General features: G+C 51.4%; 7 protein-coding genes across 7 annotated transcripts; 5 read left to right on the top strand and 2 right to left on the bottom strand.

Moving 5' to 3' along the window:
* Positions 1 to 795: 795 nt before the first annotated feature.
* On the top strand, positions 796 to 2217 carry CkaCkLH20_06030 (uncharacterized protein; the record flags this gene model as incomplete). Its single annotated transcript, XM_038888747.1, has 1 exon — positions 796 to 2217. The coding sequence occupies one exon, from the start codon at positions 796 to 798 to the stop codon at positions 2215 to 2217; it is 1422 nt and encodes a 473-aa protein (XP_038746083.1).
* Positions 2218 to 2733: 516 nt separating this feature from the next.
* CkaCkLH20_06031 (mitochondrial chaperone bcs1) lies at positions 2734 to 3795 on the top strand (the record flags this gene model as incomplete). The annotated part of the gene is made up of 1 exon (XM_038888748.1): positions 2734 to 3795. One exon carries the CDS (start codon positions 2734 to 2736, stop codon positions 3793 to 3795), a length of 1062 nt encoding a protein of 353 aa, XP_038746084.1.
* Positions 3796 to 9083: 5288 nt separating this feature from the next.
* On the bottom strand, positions 9084 to 11279 carry CkaCkLH20_06032 (iron transport multicopper oxidase fet3; the record flags this gene model as incomplete). The annotated part of the gene is made up of 5 exons (XM_038888749.1): positions 9084 to 9288; positions 9353 to 9578; positions 9703 to 10282; positions 10355 to 10849; positions 10941 to 11279. 5 exons carry the CDS (start codon positions 11277 to 11279, stop codon positions 9084 to 9086), a joined length of 1845 nt encoding a protein of 614 aa, XP_038746085.1.
* Positions 11280 to 12424: 1145 nt separating this feature from the next.
* Positions 12425 to 13732, top strand: CkaCkLH20_06033 (plasma membrane iron permease; the record flags this gene model as incomplete). The annotated part of the gene is made up of 4 exons (XM_038888750.1): positions 12425 to 12580; positions 12660 to 13108; positions 13181 to 13379; positions 13442 to 13732. The coding sequence occupies 4 exons, from the start codon at positions 12425 to 12427 to the stop codon at positions 13730 to 13732; spliced, it is 1095 nt and encodes a 364-aa protein (XP_038746086.1).
* Positions 13733 to 17717: 3985 nt separating this feature from the next.
* Positions 17718 to 19120, top strand: CkaCkLH20_06034 (ferric reductase transmembrane component 5; the record flags this gene model as incomplete). Its single annotated transcript, XM_038888751.1, has 2 exons — positions 17718 to 18579; positions 18636 to 19120. 2 exons carry the CDS (start codon positions 17718 to 17720, stop codon positions 19118 to 19120), a joined length of 1347 nt encoding a protein of 448 aa, XP_038746087.1.
* Positions 19121 to 19924: 804 nt separating this feature from the next.
* Positions 19925 to 21004, bottom strand: CkaCkLH20_06035 (PAP2 superfamily protein; the record flags this gene model as incomplete). The annotated part of the gene is made up of 1 exon (XM_038888752.1): positions 19925 to 21004. One exon carries the CDS (start codon positions 21002 to 21004, stop codon positions 19925 to 19927), a length of 1080 nt encoding a protein of 359 aa, XP_038746088.1.
* A 3522-nt stretch (positions 21005 to 24526) lies between these two features.
* CkaCkLH20_06036 (FAD binding domain protein) lies at positions 24527 to 26578 on the top strand (the record flags this gene model as incomplete). Its single annotated transcript, XM_038888753.1, has 3 exons — positions 24527 to 24960; positions 25020 to 25431; positions 25481 to 26578. The coding sequence occupies 3 exons, from the start codon at positions 24527 to 24529 to the stop codon at positions 26576 to 26578; spliced, it is 1944 nt and encodes a 647-aa protein (XP_038746089.1).
* Between the last annotated feature and the right edge of the window lie 191 nt (positions 26579 to 26769).

Raw genomic sequence — 26769 nt, forward strand, 5'->3', positions numbered from 1 at the left:
CGGCCAGTCCAACGCCATCGTTAGAGACAGTACTAACGCAGTGTTCTCTGAGAGACAGACCGCAGAGTCTCAGAGACGTGATCTGAGTGTTCGGGTCAAATCTTCAGTCACTGATGGTCGATTCTTCGCATCGGAATGGCGTGTGGTACAATCCGTCGATGAGCTCGCGCCGGTCCAGGTAGCTGGCAGAAAGCAAGTGACCTCTGATCGAAGCATGTCGATTGTCTTTCAGACGTCTTGCGACGTGTTAAGGAGAGAAAGCGATTTCGATTGCCTTGGAGAGATGTGAAGATGATTTTAGACGGTAGGAATCGTTAGAAATGTTGATAGAAGAAGAATTGAAGCTGGAAGGAGCACCACTGTGGCAGGGCCCGAGGAGGAGCAGCGGAGCCGGCGGAAGGTGGGGGACCTCAATCGATGGGAACTGCCCCGGAATCTCTGGACTGCGTCTGGGAACTTGAAGGTACCGTGCAATACACCGCGCAATGCAGTCATCCACGGTCAATTTCGCTGCAATCACTCCTCGCTACCTCTATGTATGTCCTTGTTGCTGGTATCTCTAGTATTGCCCTCATAATCCGTTATCATCGCTCAAGTATTCGACCACGAATAATAACCGTAGAGAAGTGTATAATGCCGCAACCCTTTTGGCCTGTCTACGGTAGGTACTTAAGGTGGCCGACAGCTGGCAAGGGTCACCCCTGCGAGAGCTCCCCAAAATTCATGTTCCATCCTCCAAAACCCGAAAAACTCCATGCCAGCTCAATAGTGCCGTCATCACCACCGACGCCCGCGATGAGCTCTCCCGACCCTAGCGCGGCAACTGCGACCGCGACCGCCTCGACCTCCTTCCTCAACCTCGATGCCCTCTTGAGCAACCCCATCTTCGCTGGCGGCATCGGGATCGCTGGCTTGGGCCTCGCTGCGGCCCAAGCCCGCAAGGGCATCATCGTCGCCGCCGGCGCAGCCCGCCGCAGCCTCCTCGTAAACGTCGAGATCAGCAAGCAGGACCCGGCGTACCCGTGGGTTCTCGCATGGCTGTCGCAGCCCCGCGAGAGCGCCGGGTTCCTGGCCTCGCGCATCACCCGCATCCACGACCTCTCCGTCTCGACGACGGCCACGACGAGCCGCGGCGCATCGGGCCCCACGAACGCGCACTTCTTCCTGCAGCCGGGATACGGGAGGCACATCGTCAAGCACAAGAATGCCTACATCGCGGTCAACCGCGAGAAGCACAACACTGCCAACATGAACACCGGCGAGCCGCACGAGATCCTGCAGCTTACGACCCTCTGGGCGCATCGGCACGTCTTCGAGGAGGTGTTCGGGGAGGCGCACGCGCTCGCGGCCAAGGCGAACGAGGGCAAGACGATCGTGTACTCTGCGAGGGGCATGGAGTGGGCGCCGCTCGGCGATCCTCGGAAGAAGCGGCCCCTGGGCTCGGTGATACTGGACGAGGGCGTTAAGGAAAGCATTGTCGGCGACGTTCGGGAGTTCTTGGATCAGCAGCAGTGGTACGTCGACCGCGGTATTCCGTACCGTCGAGGCTATCTTCTCTTCGGGCCTCCCGGCAGTGGAAAGAGTTCCTTCATCCAGTCGCTGGCCGGAGAGCTGGACTATAGCGTGGCCATGATCAACCTCAGCGAAATGGGCATGACGGATGACAAGCTGGCGTACCTCCTGACGAAACTGCCCAAACGGAGCCTACTTCTGCTCGAGGATGCCGACGCAGCCTTTATCAACCGTCGCCAACGCGACGGGGATGGCTACAGCGGCGCCAACGTCACCTTCTCGGGTCTTCTGAATGCCCTCGACGGTCTTGCGGCAGGCGAGGAGCGCATTGCCTTCCTCACGACGAACCACATCGAGCGCCTCGACCCCGCGCTGATCCGCCCCGGTCGCGTCGACATGATGATGCGCATCGGTGAGGCGACGAGGTACCAAGCCGGCCAGATGTGGGATCGCTTCTACGGCGACGTCGATACGGATGGGTCTGGTCGTGAGCGTTTCTTGAACAGACTTGACGAACTGGGCCTGTTTGGCAATGGCGAGGGCGAGGCCGCGAACAGGTTCACGAGCACCGCTGCCATCCAGGGCCTGTTCCTCTTTAACAAGACTGATATGGAAGGTGCGATTAACATGGCTGAGGGCCTGATCCCTCGCAAGTTTGAGGCGGGAGATGCCATTCCCGAGGGCGCTATTAAGACGAAGGCTTGAGGAGATCACCTGGCCACAATGAGCTGTATGACGTTGTAACAATACCTTATGTAAAAACCTCGATAGACAAAATTCCGACATGATACCCCTCTCATTACCTATGTCACCAGACGCGATTTGTCGCGCCTCGACACGTGAGCCATAACGGTAGCGCAGCGCGCTAATTGGGGTGCGCTGCGACTGGAGTCACCCCGGCGCCATGGTTCCCCATCGCATCCCGGGCCCTGCCTGCCATCTTAACCTTATTCTCACCGTCAACCACCTCGGAACGACGATCTTTGCCGAGACTCGGTTCGAACTCCATTCCATCACCGGAGGATTTGGGGGTTCACTATTCTTCGTTCGTGCATGAAGAGTCACGACGCACCGGTAGACCGGCTCGCTACCCCACTGCGCCGTTGCCTCCGCGGCGAATCTCGTTGGCTCCAGGCAGCCGTCAGTCCAAGCCATTAAGCCAACGTCTGCCGCACCGAACCTTCAACAACCATCTGCTCTACATCATCACCATCAATCGCGATGTCGCGCCAGACAAGCCTGTTCGATTATGCGTTCTCAGGCGGCGGCAGCCGACCTCGCCAACCTCAGGGCCAACGCCCCCAGCAGGCCTCATCCTCAACACCGTCTCAATCATCCTACTTCTCTAAGACCACCAATAGCAATGACACCAGCACGGCCGGTTCATCATCGCAGGCCACCACATCATCCCGCGGCTCTCACCGCGGAGGCGACCGCTCAAACCCCTCCCTCGCCGCCGTCTCAGACGAAACCCGCGCCGAGCTCCCCAAGATCCTGCCCAACCTCCCGCACCTGGACGCGACAAAATCAGAATCGCTGCACCTCTCCGAACTCCCACCCCTCAAATCCTCAGCGTGCCCGGGCCACAAACGCCCCAAGATCAAGATCGTCAACGAGGACACCTTCAACGCGGCCATCGAGCTCGCCGCGGAACGGCCCGACGGCGGCCGCGTGGCCGTGCTGAACATGGCCTCCGACGTCGTCGCCGGCGGCGGCTGGCTCAAGGGCGCCGTCGCCCAGGAGGAGGCCATGTGCTACCGCTCCTCCCTCTACCTCAGCCTGCACAAGCGGTACTACCCCTTCCGGCGCCGCATGGGGCTGTACACCCCTGACGTGGTGGTCATCCGCGGCGACATGGGCGGCGGGCACAAGCTCCTCGTGCCGGGCACGGCCTACGCCGATTTGCCCGTGGTCAGCGTGCTCAGCATCGCGGCGATCCGGAGGCCGGAGGTGAGGAAGGTGAAGGTCGCGACGGCGGCGGGGGCCACGGAGGAGGTGTACGAGTTCGCGAGGCCGAACGATCGGGTCCTGACGATGGATAAGATGAGGCTGTGTCTAAGGATGGCGGCGGCGAGGGGGCACGGGTTGCTGGTGCTTGGCGCGTTGGGCTGCGGGGCGTTTAGGAATCCGCCGGAGGAGGTTGCGAGGTGTTGGCTTGAGGTGCTGGGGGAGGCGGAGTTTTCGGGCGGGTGGTGGAGGGAGGTCTGGTTTGCTGTTTATGATCGGAAGAATGAGGGGAATTTCGAGGTTTTTGATGAGTTACTTGGAGGGGTGGAGGTTTGAGAGGTGGAAGAGGACGACAGGTATGCGTCAAGAGCAGGAACTCCGCCTCAACGCGTGCACACATAACATTATATTGGCATTGGAGGGACTGGCAACGAGCATAAAATTCATGGCGAGATGCATCTATATACAACGCCAGCAGACATGTATGACGAGGAAACCTTCAATATTATAACTTCCAAACCCAAACTCCATACTCCGTGACTATGCATTCCTCTAAGCACATTGTCTGTTCATCCACATATACAGACAGGGATTTCGCTCACACTGCAGCGAATCAAAACGCAAACACAATTGAATGTACTGTGACAGAGATTAGCCCACTATCCTTTACAGCTGATAGCAATGAGAACGTACATATACAAAAGATTTCCGTTGGCCATACCACTTGACAAACTGGTGTCAAGTAGGATAAGGTGGAGCAAGTCGGGCAATATTCTGGTCTGTCGTGCTACTTGAACGCCAACGACCATGGGCTCTTACTAAGAGCAGGTCGACTTGATACTGGTGTTCGAAACGCGGAAAGCTGGTGAGCTTTGAATGGTCTGGAGATATGGCGAGTAGGTAAGCTCTGTGTCCCATATCCAAAGTACCTGTACACCACACATGCCTGATGTAGGTGTACAGAGTAGGCAATGAAGTGTGCTAAGGAGGTAGACTGACATGGGAGCTGTATTGCAGGATCATCCTGACAATAGGCGGCTTTCCTCCATTGGACAAATGCGAAGACGGTGGGGGGGACGGCAAAGACCAATGCAACCAGGGCGATAATGGCCTCTATGGATAAGTTGGGCATGGTCGGAAGTACTTGAGCTTACAGGCGATCACTTCGTGTAGGGTGCGTGAGGTTTTGGTGGGAAAGCAGCGGGGAACGTGCGACGTATAAAAAGGTATTTTGAGGGAATGGTTGGGTAGAAGTTCGTTTCGTCGAAGACCAGAGCGGTTTCAACCCACCCATACTGAGCAGAAGAAAAATATGGAAGATTGCGTGAATGGAAACCCGGCAACTAACTAGGTAAGGGACCAACTGCTGTAGTGACCAACAGGGACTTCTCTCTCAGAGTTTGGATCTCCCACATGTGGTGCCAAGAACGAGGCAGTGCGATTATTGCAGCCAAACAGAAACGGGTATATCTGGACAGGTCCACAAAAGCCGCCCGGCCTGGATGATGACTTCAAAATACTGGAATACAACATGAGATCACATGCATAAGATTGAGTTAAGAGGAGCGAATCATCAGCTCCAGGCCATGCGAATTGCGCATGCGGCCCTGAGCATCACCGGGTTGCCTTACAGCCAGCGAATCAACATCTGCTGTTTCAATGCGGGCGCCGTTCCGTTGTAAACCACCTCGCGCTGCTTGGTCAGAAATCACTGGCAAACTTGAAAATCCGTGTGGTCTCTCAAGGCAGCTTGAGCGGAGGTTCAAGACGCGGCAGACGACGATATGTGTGTGGTACCTAGGTGAAGGACCCCGCCTGAACGCATGTATTATCACATCAGAATCAGGGGATATTTGTGCTAATGAGGACTAACTTTATAGTGCAATGTATCTCTCTATTCATTAAGCTAAAGGAATATCATCTTTAAGAAACTATAGATATATTCAAATTATATAACATCCTTACCCACGCTTCGTACTTTATGGCTGCACTTTTGCTTGAACTTATGTATCTTTCCATCTTCTATACGAGAAAGAGTTCTGCTAAGGTAGGCTGCAGAGCAAAACCACGCCACTGATTCAACCAACATAAATGTGCCGTACACAGCACCGTATATGAACCGAGTCAGTGAGCCAAAAGGCAAAGACAGTTGAATGTACTGTGAGAAATGTTAGGGTATTATGTGTGACAGCTAGCAGCATAAGACGTACATGTATAGAGTGTCAGTCTCTTCATCCACCTTTCTATCCGGCAACTTGACAAGCTCTTGTCAAGTGGGGTAATGCGGCTCAAGTCGAGAGAGATCTTGGTCGAATGTGCAGTTGCTCGAATTCCAACGGCGCTGGGCTCTTATGAGCAGCACATCAACTTGGTCGTACTGATGGTCGAAGCGTTGGAGGGGGCTGGGCTCCGAGTGGTCTAGACGTGAGGTCAGTGAATTTGTTCCGTGCCCGCTGTTTGGCGCACTGTATACAAAAGCGGTGCATCGATGTTGTCGATAATAGAAGGTATTTTTTTACTAACATGGAAGCTGCATTACAGTGCGCTGACGACAGACAGACCTTCTCCACTGTACGAATGCAAGGATAGCAGGGGGTATAGCAACGACTAATGCTACCAGCGCAATTATGGCTTCTGTCGACGGGTTGGACATGGCGAAGAGTAGGTATCTTAGGCACGTGATGGAAGCTGATTACGTGTTTGGGAGTAGTATTGTGTACTGAGTCTTTGATGAGTAAGCACCTTGGGTCGTGGTTGAGCATGTTGAAAGACAGACACTTTGGGGTGGGAAAGCAGTCGAATTATCCCCATTTGGGTGGTTCGCGGACGACTCATTTTTTCTCAAGGCTATGAGCCTATGAGCAAGTTGTCGCCATATAATGTTCTAGTGGGGCAGCTGAAAATGACTTGCAACTAGGTTGCCTTAAGGTGCCCTGATCAAATCATCGCCTACACCTTTCGTACATTTAAATAGCGTGGCCGCCTTACGAAAAACGGCCAATGGACGCAGGTGCTTTGGTGAGACTTATGCCCTGAGCCACCACCAGAAGCGCAGGGTAACCTGTGTTCGTGCACTTTTGGGTCGCATGTTTCGTCGTCTCTTGGATCTTACTTATATTCTCCAGTCAGCTTGATGAAGCACATGCGCACGCGCTTGACATGACATTGATTGTTTGATCCGTCTCCGTCTTCCTCTACTAATATGTGTCGAGGATGTCCCAACACCAAATTCTCACCTCGTCTCCCTCCTGTCCGTCGCTCACAAAGTCCAGAGTGTGAACCCCCATGTCAACAGGTCGCTAACAGACATAGAGTGGCTTTTTAAGCTAATTCCATGCTTGAACGGCAACGATCTTGTGCTCGTAACTCAGCTAGCTTCACTGCTTGCTCCTCGTTGAACTGCTGAAATGGCAGCGTCATGGCGTGTGCACCTGTTAGCTGTAGGTGCGACTCAGAATTGGCATATTACTCCTACAAAGTCATGACCTGGTATGAAGCGTCATATTGGTAGGCAGGGCGGCCGAGTGATGTCACACCGCTTGAGGAGCGCAACAACAGCAAAGAGGATACTATCACAGGGATTGCAGAGAACTGAAAACAGGGCTGGGAGTCAGTGGGAAAATATCGACATGACTGGTTCCGATTCTCGAAGAAGTAGAGGCCTGGTTGGAATGTGTCAAATCAGCTGCTGCATGCATTATAAGACTTTATAGGAGAGACTTGACCTTATGGGAATGAATGGACCGGTCCTGGTCAATCTCTGTGAAGTGATTAAGTTTCTTTTCCATGCCGCATCACGAAAGTCCATCTGCATCGGAGCACAGTGGTTGATAATAATTGTTTCATGCTGCGAGAGAAAACGATTCATGCTCTGCAAGCATTTGAATCAACTGCGCATATCCGCCTTCAGTTGCTCTGTCAGTGCCACAGCACTAACAGCCTCGCCAAGTCACCACCACAACCGTTCTCGAATACAAGAAGTACATCAGCCACAAAACAAAGTCCAACGGCTCCAAGATTCCCATGCCATGCAGCGGAGTCCCATTCCTTTGTGGCGGAGGCGTACATGTAAGTGACTTGGTCCAAGTACTCCATCTTCTCCCACAAGTGACAAATGTCATGTTTCTTCCATATCAATTCGCGGCGGGAGCCGCAACGGATTCCCATTTAGAGCCTTTGACAACTGTGAACTACCCTGCCCTTGCACTAGAAAGAAGTTGACTTGGCAGTGGTCGCTGATCTTCATGAGGGGGGCTTGGTGCCCATGTTCTTAGGGACATAATATGTCAGAACTTGGATGTAGTAATAAGTTGGAAAAAGTGGAAAAAGTTGGCTTGCAGGCAAGGTCCATCGAAAGATGAGAACGGTGATCTAAGTTTTCCTATTGGACATATGTAATGATAGCGGAAGGTAGAGCAACAATTAATGCAATTAATGCGATGATGGCTTCTGCCGAGAGGCTAGACATGATGGCTGTGGCGCAAAAGGAGTCGGCGCAGTAAGTGGGTAGGTAGACAGCAATAGGGATTTCAGATGGAAATTGGTGTTAATAGATGCGTTGTGCCGGGCTGTGTTGAGGCGATGAAAGGTGGCTCACGGACAAATGCAATACGCCTCGCAATACCTCAGTCTTTGTCAAAATACACATTATAGATGCCCTGTCGCGCTAGGTAATGCAGTTCGGAAGCTATCGGACCATATCGACCGAATCACTTTTTCTTCTTCATCCTCACATACGCAAGATCACCTCAGGTTAGGTCTTCTCGTGGACGCAAACTTCGCACCTCCGTCAACCCTTTCCTGCTCAAGGGCCTGCCAACTCCCGATGGGTGGTTTACCTTGCGTATAAAACCAAAGATATCCTTACGCCCAAGTCAAGCCTTCCCAACAGCAATGCATTCCATTGTAAAGCGAGTTTGACGCCAAAACTCCCATGCAAAGGTCTCATTTCATGACGAGCAGATAAAGGAACCCAGGCAAGCATAGGATGCCGCGATTTACTAATTTTACAGCTTCATTTGCGTTGGTGACACCGGCTGGAGATGTATGAGGGTTCTGTTGCATGCGGCGTTGTTCTGGCCGGAACATTAATACCGAATGAATTGCCAAGGATCTGGAAACCGGCGGCATGGCTCTCCGATAGGCATACCGAGTGATGCCGGCAAGTGGTAACGGACGGGTGGAGAAATCGGATGCGCAAGGCCCGTGCACGCGGGCCCGGACTTCGGTGGTGTGTTGCACGGCTTCGGAGTTGCTCCCGCGGAGAGACGGAATTGCAACGGACAGATCAGTGCATCGAAGGTCCTCTTCCAACTCACAGTATGAACCACAGAAAACTTTTGAAACAGCTGTCAGTCGTATGTCTGCTTGCGCCTCTGCAGCAATACCTTTCGTCACGCAACATGCAAGGTTGTGATCATCACTCAGCTAACCATCGTAAAATTGCATCTGCCCACGCCGTTCTTTGATTTTCAGTAAGTCAAATGCCGTCTAAGATGAGAAATAAAGCCGTGTATCGTTTATCTGCCGTAGAAATGTTGATTAAACTATGTTATCCGCGACGGACACTCCTCTCCTGTACGGCAAACCCCTATTCTGGTGCACAAGCGATCCTGATAGCAAGATCATCGAGAATCAGCAGCAGTCTTCTTCTCAACACCGTCGTCAGACACTTGGCCTCCCATTGCTATCTGCGCTTGGTTAGGCTGGATAGCAGCTTGATCCACGCTGCTTCCCGAGCCTGCCATTCCGTACCAGCAAACGACGACGATGCCTAGCAGACCTGTGATGCAGCTGAAGACGAAAGCCACGATACCGCGAGGGGTGAATCTTTATGTTGATCAGCACGTGTCATATTGTCTGGATATGGTCTGGAACGGATTGTTCAACGTACCCAGCTGGCAGTGGCGCGGGGGGAGCGTTCTGCCCGGTCAAGTCCAGAAGATCCGCCGTATTGCCTGCGGCATTGCCTTTGACAGGAACTTGACCGGCATTGCAAACGTCGATGTGATTTTGAGGAAGTTGGAGAGTCTTCTGAAGCTCCAACGGGGCCTCCACGAAGGTCGCAAGGAGACCTGAAGTCACATGCCACTCGATGTGGCAGTGGAATAGCCAGACGCCTGATGCAAGAAATGTATCAGTAACATTTCAATGTAGGTTGATAACATGGATGCGACAGAAGTTGAAGACGGAGTTCGGGTGCGAAAATTCCGCTACAATGGAGTGCGTTGTTGGCAAACGTACCTGGGTTATCGGCCTTGAAACGGAGAACGATGTTCCCATCCGGCCAGATTACGAGGGTGTCACGTCTCATGGGGACTTGAGGAAAGTCATTTTCCGTCATATTCGACTGCTCGAACGTGCCGCTCTCTTCCTCGCCACGGTACAGGGCTTGGAAGTGATGACCATGCAGATGAAAGGGGTGGCGTCCAGAATCAAGGTTATTCACCACGATTTGGACGATTTCATCCTTCTTCAACACGAAACTGTGGGAATAAGTTCCATAGACCTGAGGGTTCTCCGCAGAATCGCCAGCTGTGAGAGCGGTGTACAATGTAGGAACCTTGGGGTGCGCATAGCTGATGTTGTTGAAGAAGGCGTAGTTGGCACCGTCACCAAGGTTATCCATAATGACGTCGAGTTCGACTGATTGGTCTGGCTCGCCAAATCGCTCCAACCCGTCATGAGGAACCAGTGTCATGTCATCGAACGGAGAGAAATCCCCCTCGATGACTGCGGGCTCTGGGAGCGGCTTGGATTTGTCGTAAGTCAGCCAGCTGGTGACGTTCCAGTTCAGATCGTCAGGCAGAGTATCAAAGAGGGTCTAAGCCAGTTCGCGTCGAAAGGTTAGCAACGACATACGTTTGATCTCATGGTCGGGTGAAGGCTCTCTTACCGTATCCATGCTACCAATGATGGGGTAGTTCTGGCTTGTGTCGTTCTTCGCGGTTAGAAGAAAGCTACAACGCTGCGCAGCCGACAGATAGATCATCTCTGCTTCAGATGGTTTCGTGTAGACTCCATCGACCTCGACAATGGACATATTATGTCCCTCAAACCAAAGATACTGACCAGCGAAGGCGCCAATATTAATGACGCGAAACAAGTAGGTCTTTCCTGGCTGGATGGAGATGGTGAGGTTTTGAGTCTCATTCATCAGGGCAGCCTTCGGAACAGGCTCCGCACCAGTGGGGTTGGTTTTGCTCATGAATTGAGGGATGAGAACTTGCATCTGCTCATGGTACCAATCCGACAACGTCAACACAATCTCTTCATCGTACCTGTCCTTGTAGGGGTTCTCCGGGTCATGGATGATCAGTGGCCCGCGTAGACCATCAGGATATTGACTTTGAGTATGAGAGTGGTACCAGTAAGTGCCAGGCTGGGTTATCTGTACAAGTCGGAATCAGCGTTGGTAATTCTCCATATCTCGCTCAGTCTGTTCCCCAGTGTTGCTGCGAGAGTGGAAGAGAGAGACATACCGTGAAGTTGTACGTGAATGATGATCCCGGCGGGATAGGACACTGGCTAACTTGGGAAGGACCATCCATATGCGCAGTCCCGTTCATAAAGAGTCCATGAAAATGGAGGGAGGTTGATTGATTCCCAAGATCATTGTACGCATTGATAATGATATTGTCGCCAATGTTCGCGTCGATACGAGGAATTGGCCATTGGCCATTGATGCCGATGACTGGTCTCTCGAAGGCGCCGTCGGGATTGGCACGCACCCATCCGATTGAAAAGTCGTGGGTGATCGTTGCGGCTATCACTGGCCGCAGTGCTGAGCACGCGAGCGCCAAGAACAATCCCTTGGCCATTCCAGCGAGATTCCCGTCAAGAAGTTGTCCCAGTTTCAAAGACAAAGGATCAGACGGAGAGAATGACTCGGCATAGACCGAAAGAGTTTGAAGAAGGGATGGCCGGTCAGACGAGGGGGATGTCGGATCCTGCTCAGACAAAGACGAGACGAACTTATGTCTGTCAAGCTGGTTGAGAGCAAACGAAGTGGCGGGTGCAGCTTCCCGACTCGAAAACACCTGTACAAGGACTGGGATGAAGGCCGGACTACTTCTTGCCCTCTCTACCTGAACCGGTCCGATCACCCTTAGACTTGCGCGGGGCTTCGTGACATTAGGCGCACGAAAATGGAGTAACATTACATCCTATGATCAAGAAGAAAACTTCCTCTTTGATGAAGAGACACCACAGTTCTCCAGCATCTAATCCATCTGATAATCGCTCATCGGGCGTAAAGCTTAGCGCTCGGCCCAGTCACTAGTCTTCTCGGCCACCCACACACGCAACTCCATGGGTCATCCAGGCCTTGATCGACCCATTCCTGCATTTGAAGTACAAGATGTATCTATACGTAGCGGGTACATGAACATAGAAGCTGTTATCTTTGCAAGAAAAATCTGTTCCGTCATGGTTGGCAACGACACAACTTGACCGGGGCCCATGGTGTGGGCGGCGGGCAGCAGATGGTCCGGACCCTTTGCAAAAGGACCACATGCACAGTCCAAGCTACTACGTTATCGCCGGTGGCCACTCAGCTCCTAGACATAAGACACAGTGGGCAGGTTTCTCGGAGGGTATGCCCACCTGCAGGGGCGCGTCCAGCTCACCCTAGCTCAGTCTGTGGTCCCAGTCCCTTCGACATGTTGAGTTTCTTCGGCAAGTCGTGATAGTAACACACCATTTTGCTTCAACGATACGCAGAACATGCCCATTCCACTACATATGCAACCCCTCGTTGCTCGACACAGTCCCTTGTCCTACGATTCCGACGTCGGAAGAAAAGGATGATGTCGATGATCTCTGACTCCTGACTGGAACTTGTGGCGATCTACATACCGCGATAAAGATTCCGTCCGCCCAGTCTGGGACATTCGTTCCCCTATTCCGCCACCAGACATCATCGCAAACCGCAGCAGCCGGATAGTCACCACGATACCGACCCACGATGGCTATCAACGTGTTCTCAGTTCCCGTCTTCCTTGTTGTTTTTCGTGAGTCCTTGGAGACTGGTATTATTGTCTCTGTTCTCCTGGCATTCCTCAAGCAGACACTGGGAGGCAGTGGCCAAGATGTGCAAGTCTACAAAGCGATGCGCAAACAGGTACGTCGCGTCTGGAATACCGCTGCTCTCTCTGGCTCTTGGACTTATGGAAACGCTAAACCATCCATTGTATCAATAGGTTTGGCTGGGAACAGCCATCGGCCTCCTGATTTGCCTAGTCGTTGCTGGTATCATTATCGGCGTCTTTTACGGCGTTGGCAAGGATAGCTGGCAGGCGCACGAATACTACTACGAAGCCGCGTTTGCCCTCTTCGCTTCGATCATCATCACTCTGATGGGTGTTGCCCTACTTCGGGTCGGAAAGCTACAAGACAAATGGCGCGTCAAGTTGGCAAAGGCGATGGAAGCTCCCGCAAAGTCATCTACATCTGCTGGCCAGTCGCGCTTCAAGAGGAACAAGGAGAAATACATCATGTTTATCCTTCCGTTCATCACCGTTCTGCGCGAGGGCATTGAGGCTATCGTCTTCTTGGCCGGCGTTACCTTCGCTGCGCCTGCGACCTCCGTTCCCCTCCCTGTCATCGTTGGCTTGATTGTGGGCATTGTCGCCAGCTACCTGCTGTACAAGTCAGTCATCTCTATTTGGGTGCTCTTCTGTAAAGGAAGTTGCCGAACACCAGCTGACATTACGCGCAACAGGAGCGGCTCGACGTCTAAACTCCAAATCTTTCTCGTGGCCTCCACCTGTCTATTGTACATCGTCGCTGCTGGCCTGTTTTCTCGTGCCGTCTGGTTCTTCGAAGCGCAGGAGTGGAACCAAGCCGTTGGTGGCGATGCGGCGGAGGTCGGAAGCGGTCCAGGTTCCTACGATGTCGACAAGAGTGTCTGGCACGTCAACGTGAGTGAATTTCAATACAATGGAGCGCATTGCTCGCATTGATCTGAGCTAATTCCCTCCAGTGCTGCAGTCCTCAGCTGAATGGTGGTGGTGGTTGGGGTCTCTTGAACGCCATTTTTGGTTGGAACAACTCTGCCACTTACGGGTCTGTGATATCCTACAACGTCTACTGGATTACCGTTATGGTGTGGCTCGTCACTCTCAGATTCCACGAGAAAAATGGCCACTGGCCGTTCATGAGGCCCAAGTCCACAGTTGAGCCTTCGCCCTCGCCCGCTGAGTCGCCTAGCAACTCCGACTCGCCAGTCGAACAATCCAAGCAGAGCGCTGCCACGACCACGAACGCCCTGTAAGGGGATTCGGAATCCTTGTAGACTTAGGCCTCAGCAGAGCATGTTTTGAACTCTTTCACAGCCTGCACGAACACAGTTTGAGATTGTGGGAACTGAAGGATGGGGAAGGGTCAGGACGCAACGGCCGCACGCCGAGCAAGTTTAGTAGCCGAAAAGCCGGAACTGGCATCGCAACACTGACGATGCACATCTGTTACATCAAGTAGGAAGTTGTGTGAATTCACTTTGGTAGTCTCGAGCTTCTAGTCGCAATTGATTCAGTTCAATTTCACAGGCTTGATTGGATGCAATGGTTAACTTCAACCAATGAATAAAACAATTCGCATGAAGCAATCTTCCTTCATCTTGCGGCGTTTATGGACACAAGGCGCTTCCTGGGACCACCTACATCAGTCCGTGTTCGTGGACACATCCCGAAGCAAGTAACCGGTGCAATGCTGTCACTCCGGTTGCCACAGAAGTTTTCAATTTGTTGAGCAGCGTATCACACATTTGTAATGCCAAATTTAGACACTCACCAACGCCTCTGGCGTCCATCTCAGACCTGTAAAGACCCACACAGCCGAACATGGCAAGGCAGAAAGACAAGATAGTAACGCTTTCCTCGGGGTAACAACCCTCCGCCCCTTGAAAATGACAAATGGAATCAAACCCTTTCTGAACAGACCACTGTGTGGTATGTCCATGAGCTCGTATAACCGAGACTGTAGCGTTCGGCGATAACTTGGCATCATGGAAGCCTCGTAAGATCTGCAAACTCATACTACCATCCCTGGGCTTCTCCTCCTGAAGTGGCAGCTCAATAGATTCATGACAGAAGCAGGAGATACTGGACAACCACAAACGAAGGCATCCTTCCTACGGCACATTGGATGACACATGGATCGGAAGCTCAGGCACGCCTTCATCAGACTGCATTCAAAGGGATCAAATGCCAAGACGGATAGGTCTCCGACAAGCCAACCATCCTTGCCCTATTAGACACCGATGCAGAAGCTTGCCGTGCTGTCGGGTGTCCCAGCCCCGCCCCCGAGGGCCAAGACGGCTCAAACATCTTTCCATGTGGTCCGCGTGGGGTCAACCGATGCTGTTGTATGTTCCATACTGCACTGTTAGAACTACGGAATACTCTTCTAGGGATAATCCACTAAGTTAACGCCGTAGGCCCAAAGGGAGCCCCCCAACAAGACGGCGTCTTCAAAGTTACCGAAACCGAATACCCAGCATAACGTAAGCGGATCAACGCCCAAGTTGACCCGGCGAAGTAGAAGGCCAATGTTCACAAGCATGGCACCTTGTTCAGCAGCTCTTAGTGACTCCAGTCTTGTTACATCTTTCATTCTAGACCTCATGGATGGTCGCGGACAAATTCGCTCAAACAAGAGAGTAGTTGAGCATCCCAAACCGAGGCATAACGAGATGGCACCCACATCACAAAAGAGGCGATGTCGTTCAGTCGACGCGTAGATCTTGGTCTCGTGTCTCCACGACGGTACTTGGCTTAGCTGCTGAGCAAGAGGCTAATGTCTGTACAGCGGGTACTCGTTCGATCATCTCAACACGTGCGTCTTTTACTTGGAATAATTGGCTGGAATTAAAGTGAACTGAGCCAGGATGCCTCGCTGGGATGGTTCAGTTAGAGCTAAGGCGTGGGTAAAGAGGTTTCTAGTCTGAGCTGTGTGATACGCTCGACCACATAGGGCGTCCGGCAAGGTCAGCAATGACTACGTATAGTTTGGCATCAAGGAATATAGAAAGTTCTTGTTGATTTGACTTGAAATTGGTAGCCATGTTATCGAGTGTTAGACCAAAAATGAGGATGATGTTGTCTACAGATTTCGCATCCGAAGCTGAGGGCAACAGCGCAACGTGGAGTTTGAAATTGATCTTAGAATGCTAGGGGCATCTGAACATGATTACCTCGATCTACGCATTTCTGGCCCAACTACACCTAAGATTAGTAAACATCCGGGTGATTCTGATGTCTAGAGGAGCCGGGATGATCACCTTGATCATTCTCACAGTGAAGAATGCGACCATATGCCACACCATGTTACCGGACTGTAGCTCGGAAACCCGAGCTGCCATCTCGGAGGTATGCCAACCCACCAACAAAGCTTGTCAAGTGGCAACCGACCGTGCGCCAAGTCGGACGGACCCGATGCATCATCCGTTGGCTAGGGCGAAAGTTGGGATTGTTTCCTGACATGCCCCATTTGCGGTATCTTTTCAATTCTTGTTTATTCCCGGAAGAGATCATGACTAGTGAATGAAAGTATGGGAAGTTCTGAGCATTTCTTCTCAAGTGATTGGTCGATACAAAACGATCCGAAGATTTGGGAAACGATACACCACACGAGTGGAAATGCCCCACTGAATGATAGATATGACTTTGTTCCAACATCGAGGCTGCTTGTGACATATCCCGGATGCAAATTCTGCGCAGGTGTTGGTTGGTATTTTCCCAGGGCACAGACTAGCTCAGACGTGGTGTTTGGTGTGGCAGTTGACACAACTGTGTAGATCTCCCTCCTCATTGTACTGGTTGACACAGGAAAGTCGAGGAAATTTGCCGTGAAGTTCGTAACAACGAATGAAATGTCAGTTTGCTTTCGTTGAAAATCGAGAGGTTGAAATACAGACAGAACTTAATATGTTGTAAAGGTCATTTCCTTGAGCCGATAGCCACGTTGTGAATACATCTTCGTATTCTAAGTGAAGCTCCCCAGTCAGAAATTCTGCTCCTTGTAATGGGAACATGAAGCAAACTCACGGAAGCGTCAACGTCCGACCTGCAACACGACGAAAAACTCAGATCCACTATGCCCACGCCCATCAAATGTTGATTTCACTGAACGAAGATACCTTGAAGAGGCTCCTGCAAAGGTGTCACCGAGAAAAGTCTGAACATCTCCACTGAGATCCTGTTCACCTACTCATACCGGTTGGTGTTGGAGCCTTGGTCCACTGACAACAACCTGGACTTGGGACCACTTTGATGAAGAAGTCTCTTCGACCTAAAGTGACTTCTTGAAAAGAGGCGAAAGGCAGAAGCCCACATTATTTCAAGCTCCAGACATCAAGTCTTTATCTCGGGATCAGATTAGATCCAATCAGGACCATCATGTATCCATCACGTACATCGCGATGGCCATGGTTAGACGATAGTTTCCGCTGCGAGTTCGGAGTGAGTTATTTTCCAACTGATAAACATGCGTAAACAAGGTCTGGACGTGCCAGTTGCCCCTCAGTTTATTCACGATAATTCGAACTGATGTGATGGGCGGTTGGGCTTTCCCCACCTGAGGTGTTCAAGTCGAACGTAGCAGAGTGTTTCGCCCGACGGAAAACTCTGTATTTGTGATAAAGACACAGAAATTGGCCATTGAGAAGTAGCTTTCGTCTTCAGTCGAGGAACGATTCAGAAGCCGACCTTGAGCTTTGTTACTGCTGCTGTCATTGGGTCTGTATCTCTGGCTCAAAACGACTCCAACATTTCACGATGATCCAGCCACGCGCTGCCAAGCAGCCTAAACCGCCCAACGCACGCCAACTCATGAACGAGTGGAATGTGAAAGTGTATGCCGCTGTCATCTGTGCGGTCATTTCCCTATTTATCTTGTACCATTTTGTACGGATTATCAGCAGAAAAGTTACATCTTTGCAATGGCTGCATCGCCCAGGCTTTTTGCCCTTGGTCAGAGGTTATCGGTAAGGCAAGGCTCAACACTGTATTGATACGCAAGCTGATTTGAGAAAGACAAGTCAGAAGTTTGCTCATCCGCAAGGTCCCTGGATTTCCGTCCGGGGGCCACGCATTACTAAGTATAACTTACATCGGTGTCAACATCGTAATGTGTTTTCATCATGTCGATAAAGCAAAGACCAGCAATTTCGCGGCAAGATTTGGGTGGTATGTCTCTGCTTCATCTCATCCGCGCAATTCATAAGCTCACTAGATGGTCATAGGATGTCAACAGCCAATATGGCCCTGTGCGTATTCCTAGGCCTGAAGAACACCCCACTCGGGGTGCTGTCTGGACATTCCTATGAGCGCCTGAACTTTTTCCACCGTCTTGCAGGCTACGCCGCTGTCCTTCAACTGGTCCTTCATGCTGTCTTCTATCTGATCTACTATGGTAATCAGAAACGCTGGAGTGTCTTGCTTGAGGAACAGAATTGGGAGGGTATTGCTGCTGGCGTCGCAATGATTGTCCTCCTTTTGGGTATGGCCAGAAACCTGAGATACGAGGCTTTCTACATCAGCCATCTCCTAGGGTTCCTCCTTGCAATTATCTTCACTGGCCTTCACAGGCCTCATTGGGTGTGGAAGATCCCCGTGGCAATGATTTTCGCCGGCGCAATTTGGGCCATCGATCGTTTCATTAGGGGGTCGAGAATGCTGTACAACCTGGTCAACAACAGCGCAACCATTTACCAGCTGCCTGACAACGGAGTGAGGATGGTCATCAAGAAGCCACTGGCAGGGGCTGTTCCAGGTTCACACTGCTTCGTTTGGATCCCGAGTATCCGATCATTCCAGACTCATCCCTTCACGATTGTGTCCAACACTCAAGCTGGGGGCTTAGAACTTGTCTTAAGATCCCACAGTGGTTTCACCAAAGCTGTCTATGACTGCGCCAATAGTGAGACTGGGACATCAGTATGGGCATCTGTTGATGGGCCGTACGGTGCCTTCCCGAACCCGAAAAACTACGACAGGGTGGTCCTGATTGCTGGCGGTACTGGGGCCACCTTCACCTTTGGTCTAGCTGCTAGCTTGCTTCAGCATCTGGAGTCGGACTCCGACAGGCATGTAGACTTCATATGGGCAGTACGGAAAAGAGGTTCGTCTCAATTTCACATCGCCTGACAAGTTCATCCACACTGACAACCGTGACAGAGAACCTGGAATGGTTCGCGGAGCACCTTCAGACATTGTGCCGGCAGCCGTCCGGGATGAATATGTTACTTCACGTCACAAGGAAGGACTCAGAAGAATCTTTGAGCGAGTCTGTGGCACAGGACACCATTGAGACACAAGTCCTGGAGAGAAAGCCGACCGGTCAGGATATTACTGGTACAACTTCATCCACTATCGTGCCAGCAGCTATCCCGCCACAGACGGCTGTCAAGACAATCATTGAGGCCTCAGAGAAGGGGAGACTCTCGCAGGATCTGGAGAGTCTCTGTGATATCAAGTATGATAAGCTGGAAGCTGAGAAAGCAATTGGTCAGACCTTGCAGGCGATGCGGTCCGGGCAGCGTGTGCTCATTGCTTCTTGTGGTCCGCAATCACTGACTGATCTCGTGCGGATGACTGCCGCGCGTCACATTGCCAAGGGTGAGATCAGCATCGAAGTTCATTGTGAGACATTTGGATGGTAAGGTGAGGTGGCACGAGACCGGTCTACTGCAAGTTTCTCAGCCACTGGCAGAAGATGGGTTCGTTTACAAGACAAAGTTTGACCTGTAGCAGTAGTTCAGGCCTGACTGATTGTATTGAATCTTTGGAGAGGGACAGTATAGTATCAGGATCTGGTTCGAGACTGTTAGAAACTGCAGAGAATAAATGTTTTCTGTCGAATGATCCCTTATGTGACGGCATGCCTTAAGAACTCTTCTGCTTGGGAGTCTCTTCTCAGACAGGTGTGTCAATAATGACACGAGTTTACGTTGAACCTCGCCGTGCAGGCCCCCATGAGCTCACCCGTTAGGCCGTAGAGAAGAGGCGCAGCGTGGTCTGGTTCACTGGAAACAAATTACGCCGACATGTCACAACCTTTCCCAGCCATCACAGAATGCCATGCTAATTTTAGCTGGCTTGGGAGTAGGTCCGGCGCAACCAAGCGTGTTGACATGACAAACCGTCCGGTCTCGGTCTCCGTGCCCCTCGGCAGCTAACTCCGAGCTCAGTCGACTCATGATGTCGGGCTCCTGCCCCTGAGATTAGGATGAAATACATGGGATGAGATGCCTGGGCAGAATGTCTGGATTATGGAACACTGCCATCGCGGACGAATCTCGTCAACAACAATCAAGCATTATTCTCCCTAGACTAGTTACGTGTACATGACTCTGCTCGCGCAAGACTTGGTCTTCGCGATGATGTTGCTATGAAATACAAAATCGTTCATTGGTCGACGCCAAGCCAGACCAGAAAATCCATGTCCGCAGTGGGCCACTTGTAACTCAGCACATGTAGTCTTGACGACCTTTCGTCAAGCCATGTCCATATCCCTGCTTGCCCACTCCAGCCCAGAAGGCAGTGTCCTCACTTCGTGGCCCCCAAGCCCAGCCTGCGCCCCGGCCAATTGGAAGATGATAAAACCGAAACCCAAAGTATGAAGTCGTCGCACCAATGGCGAAGGCCACGAAAATGTCGATGCCGTGATGCATGAAGTCGAACCACCTGGAGGCGCAGATGTAGATACAGACGCAGAATGGAACCAGAGTCAGGACGACGAGGTAAATCGGTGGAGCAGCAGCCTGTCTTCGAACAGAAGACACTGGTCGTGTGCTTGCGCCTTGTTCAGCCTGCGTCTCAGCTTCACCTGCTGGCATGTCCATGTCTCCGCCCAGTCGAGATGGAAACGCAGAGTGACTGTGGTCTGACAGGCCCTCTGTACGAGGTGCCCAGGGTGCCGTAACTCCAAGCTTGCTAGCTAAGAAGAAAGTGAGATAGACAAGGCCAGAAGCAGCGATCGAAGAGTGACCAGAGGGGAAGCTTCGAAACCCGTCGTTTACGACGCTAGTATCGGGGTTCTTGCAGATATCGGCGGAAACGAGCTGCCCGGCTGTGGAGGAAGTTGTCGATGCAACACCACCCACAATGTACTGAGCGATGTTTTCGAGATCGGGTTGGCAGCGCGCGATCGCGTTCGGTCGTGGTTTTCCCAGAAGGTTCTTTGTCGTGCTCACGATGAACCAAGTTGCGATGACCGAAAAGATCAGTCCCAACCAGCCCGCGTGAATCTCCCAAAGCTTTCGCCGCCAGATAATGGACTTCGGCGTCCCCGGAGGAACAGTTGAGCCTGGCACAAGGAGTAGAGAGACCACGAATATGATCAGAATTGGGGCCACGATGCAGATCAAGAAGGCGTTCGTGATGGACACCGTATCGTCGTGTAGAGGGAAGCTGATGTCGGGATTGCCAAGATTGAACGGGCGTTTCTGTGGTGTAAGGTTCCCCAGGAAGAGACCACCGACGGCAAATACAACCAGCAGAATCCAGTCGAAAGCATACGACAAAGCTATTCTGATGGATCCCATTGTCGTGTGTCTATGAGCCTTGTCGCTAGGGTTTGATATCGTGGTGTACGGTCTTCGTGATTCGAACGGTCGAGGGGTCTGGAGGTCGCTCAAGGGGATGTCATGCATGTTGACAGAAATGATATGTACGTCTCAACACCCGATGAATCAGGTCTGGAAATGATCATTTGTGTATTTCAATCTTTCGAGAGGGGGGAAGCTCTCTTATTCTTATTCTTAAAACCATTGTGCCTTTCCCAAACCAGTCAACCCGACCCAGCCTCCCTGGCCATTGGTTCCCCTCTTGGGTTCTGTTTTTAGTGTTGGCATCCAGAACCGCCCCTTGACACGTGCCCGGCTTGAGTGATGTGCAACACTGCCCCAAGGCAAGCATACGTATCAGACCTCGATACCCAGTCATTTCATTTACGGCGGAGCTCGTATCTATGTTCTGGTACTTTCCCGCCGGCGATAAGTCGACGATGTACTGTGTTGAAGGCCCAAATTCATGCTTATGCCACTATTGGAATCCTTTACGGGTCCAATGAAGATGAGAGCACTCTTGGAAAGTCGTTTATTAATCATGTTTTCTGTCGGGTTCCAAATAACTGCAGTTCTCCTGATGTTTGAGAACACGATGCTAGTGGACTTCACCACCGGCGAGAAGGCTCATTTTCCCTCCTTGCCGTATTTTTCTTTTGTCCGTCTGAATACCTGCAGGCTCCCCCACTTCCACTTATCACCAAATGCTTAGCCCCCCTTCTTGCATTTTTCTGCTTTTTCTTCATGGCGTCTCTGTAATTTTGAATCTCGATATTATTCGTAGTCTTACTCGACAAGACAGTGGATTACAACAGGCCTGCCGGGTCGGCCACAGAGCAGTCTAGAAAGATGCGTGAATGCGCAGATGCAGAAGCATTTATAGCTATTCAATAATAAATAATTTGATACGGCATGAGACACGAGAGTAAGTATACAGTCGCACTTATAAATAGCATTCGTTAAAGCCAGGGAGACTCCAAACAGGAATCCGCGCAGTAGTATGATTTCGGCGAGCCACTCATTGTACGAACATCAGAGATGAGCAATAAACAGAACTTAGGTGTTCAAAAAGAAGGAACGTCATCACAAACACAGTGAGTAGTCGACAACCAAGTTGAACATATATCTGCAAACATTTACAACCTAACGCGATCGTGAGAGAATTTGGGTTACTGAAGAAACCTGATATTGAATATTACGAGCAAACACTGTACATTGAGGTTATAGAAACACCTTAAAAAATGGATAAGATTGCTTCTCTTATGATACCAGATGTCCATAGAGTATCATCTCGTAAACCTCGCACGTTCTGCAATACCAGTCTCTCGCCAACCTCCTTTGTCAAAGTCCTTTCACCCTAGCTTTCAGATTTCGGGCAAAGAATAAAACCACTCAGCCGGACGGTCAAAATAGTCGTAGAACTTGTTCGAGTTCCATGGATAACGTCGGAGTTCTATTGCCCTCGACGAGACGTGGACTGTGAGGATGGTCCACTGGAAGTCAAGGACTTTTCTATCACGAAGCTCCAGTCGTCTTCGGTCTCGGCAAGTATCTAGATGATATGCACATCTTACACCGGCCTGGCATCTATAATCCGCAAATCTTACTCCATGAACTTTTCTCGAGAGTCTATTGAGAAGCATACTGGATTATTCATCGACTTGATCCCAATTTCCTCTAGCCAGTGAAGCCTGAGTCGAATTACAAGCTTTTCCGGGACAGTCGAGTCGAGAGGCTCAAAAGCCAACAACCCCTATGACCAGCAAGTGTGTAACTTGCGGCTTAGGCAGATCATGTTATTCGGTTCATCTCTGACGTGTTCGTCGAGAAGGGGTTTGATGTTGAGCTTGCTGTAGAAATGCCAACTGAGTCTCGGCCCCAAATAGGCGAATGTTGTCGAAGGCTCTTCATGGCTGTGTCTCGATCCTCACTCTCTCGGGTCTTTGGCCATATTCGACAGACATCTGGTTTCGAGTTCCTGGCTACAACATAGACGCCGATATCGCGTTGAAGGGTTTGAGTTTGAGACTGTGTTGGCCACGATGCTATCGACAGTCTTGGCTCATACGCACATGTCTTCGCTTTCCCAGATCTATCTCCCGTATGCTCTGAGTACGTAGGGAATCCTGGGGCCATGGGAGTAAGAAGACTACCAGTGGATTAGTGGCCTTATATTGTGGTTCATTCACGGCTATCGCCCGCCGTATGATCAATACGCTGCAGTGGGCATCGGGGTCTCGAATTTGAGGGCGAGGCCATTCACGCCACCATACACCATACATGTCTATAAGCTTATCAGGACAGAGTATTAGTCTCCCACTTTGTCAGCTGTTGAATGTATAACCCCTAGGTACGATGTCATGGAGATTGAATTGAGTTGGGATAGCAAGAGTTACTGTAGTATATAGCGCAGCGAACTGCAATGAACTATTCGGCACACAACACTACCTTAGCCAGGCAGCTACAGTATAACTTCAAGATTCCTGCCTATCTGATTCTACACCGTGCCAGAGAACGCGTTCAGTATACCAAAAAATCGGTATGCTGTCAGATACTTTGTGACCAGGAGCCTTTGTTCATCCTAGGATGGAAGAAGCATTTCAAAAGATTTACTACCAGATTCTAGGATTGTTTCTTCTTCTGTCTCATTTGGGCGTTACAATCACCATTGACTTCGTCAAGCTTAGTCGTATCATCGTGAGGGATGTTCTAGTTGCCGGCACATACGCCTTGACGGCATGGACGGCTTACGGTCAGAGCTTGACCTGAAGGCTTTCCGACTCACCGACAAACTTGCATGATAAAGTGGTACCGACATGGAGACCTGGAACCTTGGCATGTTGGTTAAGAGGAAGATCGTCCGGATAGACCCGCTTCTATTCCTAATCGAACTATGGTGATCAAATCACTAGTCGATGTTGGTTCGAACGGACATGGGTTCAAGAAGCCGCGTCTGTCAATGAAAGATGCGCTGAAGCGGTGCAGGTAGTGCATAGCAATTTCCGATGCATACGACTCCATCGGCACAAGCATTGCGGCAAAAGTGCTCTCTGCGCTGCGTGCATTCGAGTGCGATCCGCGTGTCCCAGGTGGGAGTGGCATCTCTGTCGTATGCAGTGAGGTGAACTTTGCAGCTATGCCTGTCTGTTTATGAAGATTGTCTCCATCAACGAGCAGATGGACTAGGTTCATGGCGAATTAGAACCCAGACCGCACCAAAGACAGTCTTCACGGCGCCGGTCATCTTGGTATGGCCCCAGAGGCCACATCTACTGCTACTGGAAGTTAAATAATCACACCATGGAAATTTTGCGAAGCTCGGTATTTTGACAGCCGATCGCACAACTTGATCAATCTTAGTATAAGATGGGTTCTGCCCACAAGCTTGGACAGTCCTCTTATCCTTCGATTCCTCCCATCTTATCCCTACGTTAGATCGGCTAGCCTTCATGTTGGCGTAGGTATTCCTTTCGTGTCACAAGGAGCGGTACACCCGATGCAATGACGACCAGGTCAATCCTCGTAGCGGATCTGTCGCTCGCAAGCTTGGTATCTTCACGGACCGCTGGCAACGTGGCTCCAACCCTTGAAAAGGTTCCAAGCGATTCTGCCGCTTCAGGCATCGACTACTTCGACTTCGAAACATTACAATTAACTATAGAGGTCATTGACACACTGTCAAAGTCGAATTTCTCGGCAGTGAATTTGTTCGACTTCGGCAACGAAGATGCCAAAGAAATAGAACGTACTTGCAAGGTATTCCCGGGCGATGCTGCTTGGACTTCCGACTCGACATGGTTCTATTTTGATCGTCTCACCGGAGGGGCGTTGGTTGATGGTGTGCCGCCCGCAGCGCCGTGTTACGAAGATTGGCCACAATTCGACGAAGCCAAGTGTGAGGAGATCACGTCGAAGTGGTCATCGCCCCAGTTCCAGTAAGCTCTTCTCTTTGCAGACTGACAGAGTATTTGATCATTTGCTAATAAAAGCACAGGATGTCTGCACCTACAGGACTGGATTTTCCGTTGTACGAAGGAGTCAGCTGCATCCCTCCCAATGTCGCTCGCCCCGGGGCCGAGTGCACCCAGGGTGGCAACCCTTCTTACGTTGTGAACGTCACAAATGTTGCTCAAATCCAACTTGCGGTCAACTTCGCCCGCAACCTCAACCTCCGTTTGAATGTCAAGAACAAGGGGCATGACTTCAACGGCAAGTCTACCGGTGCTGGTGCACTGTCTGTATGGACTCATCACCTGCAAGATATTCGTTATCTCGGCCCCAACTACACACACGCTGTCTCCGGATACACGGGACCGGCTTTGAAGATCGGCTCCGGCGTGACGATGCTGGACTTTTACGAAGCGGCGGACAAGGAAGGTCTTCAAGTAGTGGGGGGCATTGCTCGGGTAAGTGCGGCCCTTTCGTGCACGGGCGACAAGAATTAACAGTGTCCAGACCATTGGAATCGGAGGAGGTTATATCGCCGGTGGAGGCAATGGCCCGTTGATGTCCGCATACGGCACCGGCGCTGATCAGGTACTCTCGATGGAAGTAATATTGCCCAACGGCCGCTTCGTATCCGTCGATGAGCAGAACTACCCGGACCTCTTCTTTGCCCTTCGCGGCGGCGGCGGCAGTACCTGGGGCATCGTCACCTCTCTCGTCGTGCGGGCCTACCCCAAGACGCCCATCACATCTCTCAGCTACAGCTTCAGCACCGCCAACGTTTCTGTGGATAAGTTCTGGTCCGGGGTTGACGCCGTCTTTGCCGTGTTTCCCGAGTACGCCGATGCCGGAATGTTTAGCCATTGGTCCCTGACATGCGCTGGGGCTACGGACTGCAATTTTTCCATGCTTCCCCAGCTGGGAATCGACATGAACGCTGAAAAGCTCAAAGCTGTCTCGGCTCCCCTCTTCGCCAATCTGTCGACGCTTCAGGTTCCCGTCTCTGGCATCAAGTACACCGAACTCAACGGCGTGCGCGATGCTGTCCTCAATACCTGGGGTCCCGAAGGAGAGTCGGCCGGTGGATGGGGTTTCCATACCGCCTCTCGTCTATTCCCACGGTCCAACTGGGAAGATCCTGAAAAGTTAGCCGCGCAGACGAGTGCCCTGCGTCAGAGCGCTGAGAAGGCGGGTTACGTCCTTGGTTATAACATCAAGACGGGAGCGAATCCTTCCGTCAACCAGACCAACGCCGTGAACCCTGCTTTCCGCGAGACACTCATGCACGTCATGCTTGGTGCGACATGGGGCCAGGAGGCCACGCCTGAAGATATTGCGGCGGCGAGCAAGAACCTGGTCGAGCTTTTGCAACCATGGCGTGAGGCCAGCCCTGGTGCGGGTACTTACCTTAACGAAGCGGATATCAACGAGCCGGACTGGCAGCAAGCATTTTATGGTAGCAACTACGAGTACTTATACCAGCTCAAGCAGAAGTATGATCCGTGGGGTGTGCTGTATGCTGCCACTGCAGTTGGGTCCGAAGACTGGTATATCACCGACCAGATTGATTACTACCCCACGCAGAACGGGCGTTTGTGTCCCAAGTAGACTCTTGGTACCATTACATAGGGAAATGAAGGGAAAAACTAATCATTACGTCCATTCCGGGTGATTTTGTCGAGGTGACGAAGCAGAACGGGCTCTACCAGCTGTTATTCATGGGCAAGACTTGATAAAATCAGTGGTAACGCTCTAGGGAACATCAAGCGTCTGTTAAATGAACTTCAACACGAACATGT

The sequence above is a fragment of the Colletotrichum karsti genome (assembly GCF_011947395.1).
Source record: "Colletotrichum karsti strain CkLH20 chromosome Unknown Scaffold17, whole genome shotgun sequence".
NCBI classification, from domain to species: Eukaryota; Fungi; Ascomycota; class Sordariomycetes; order Glomerellales; family Glomerellaceae; genus Colletotrichum; species Colletotrichum karsti.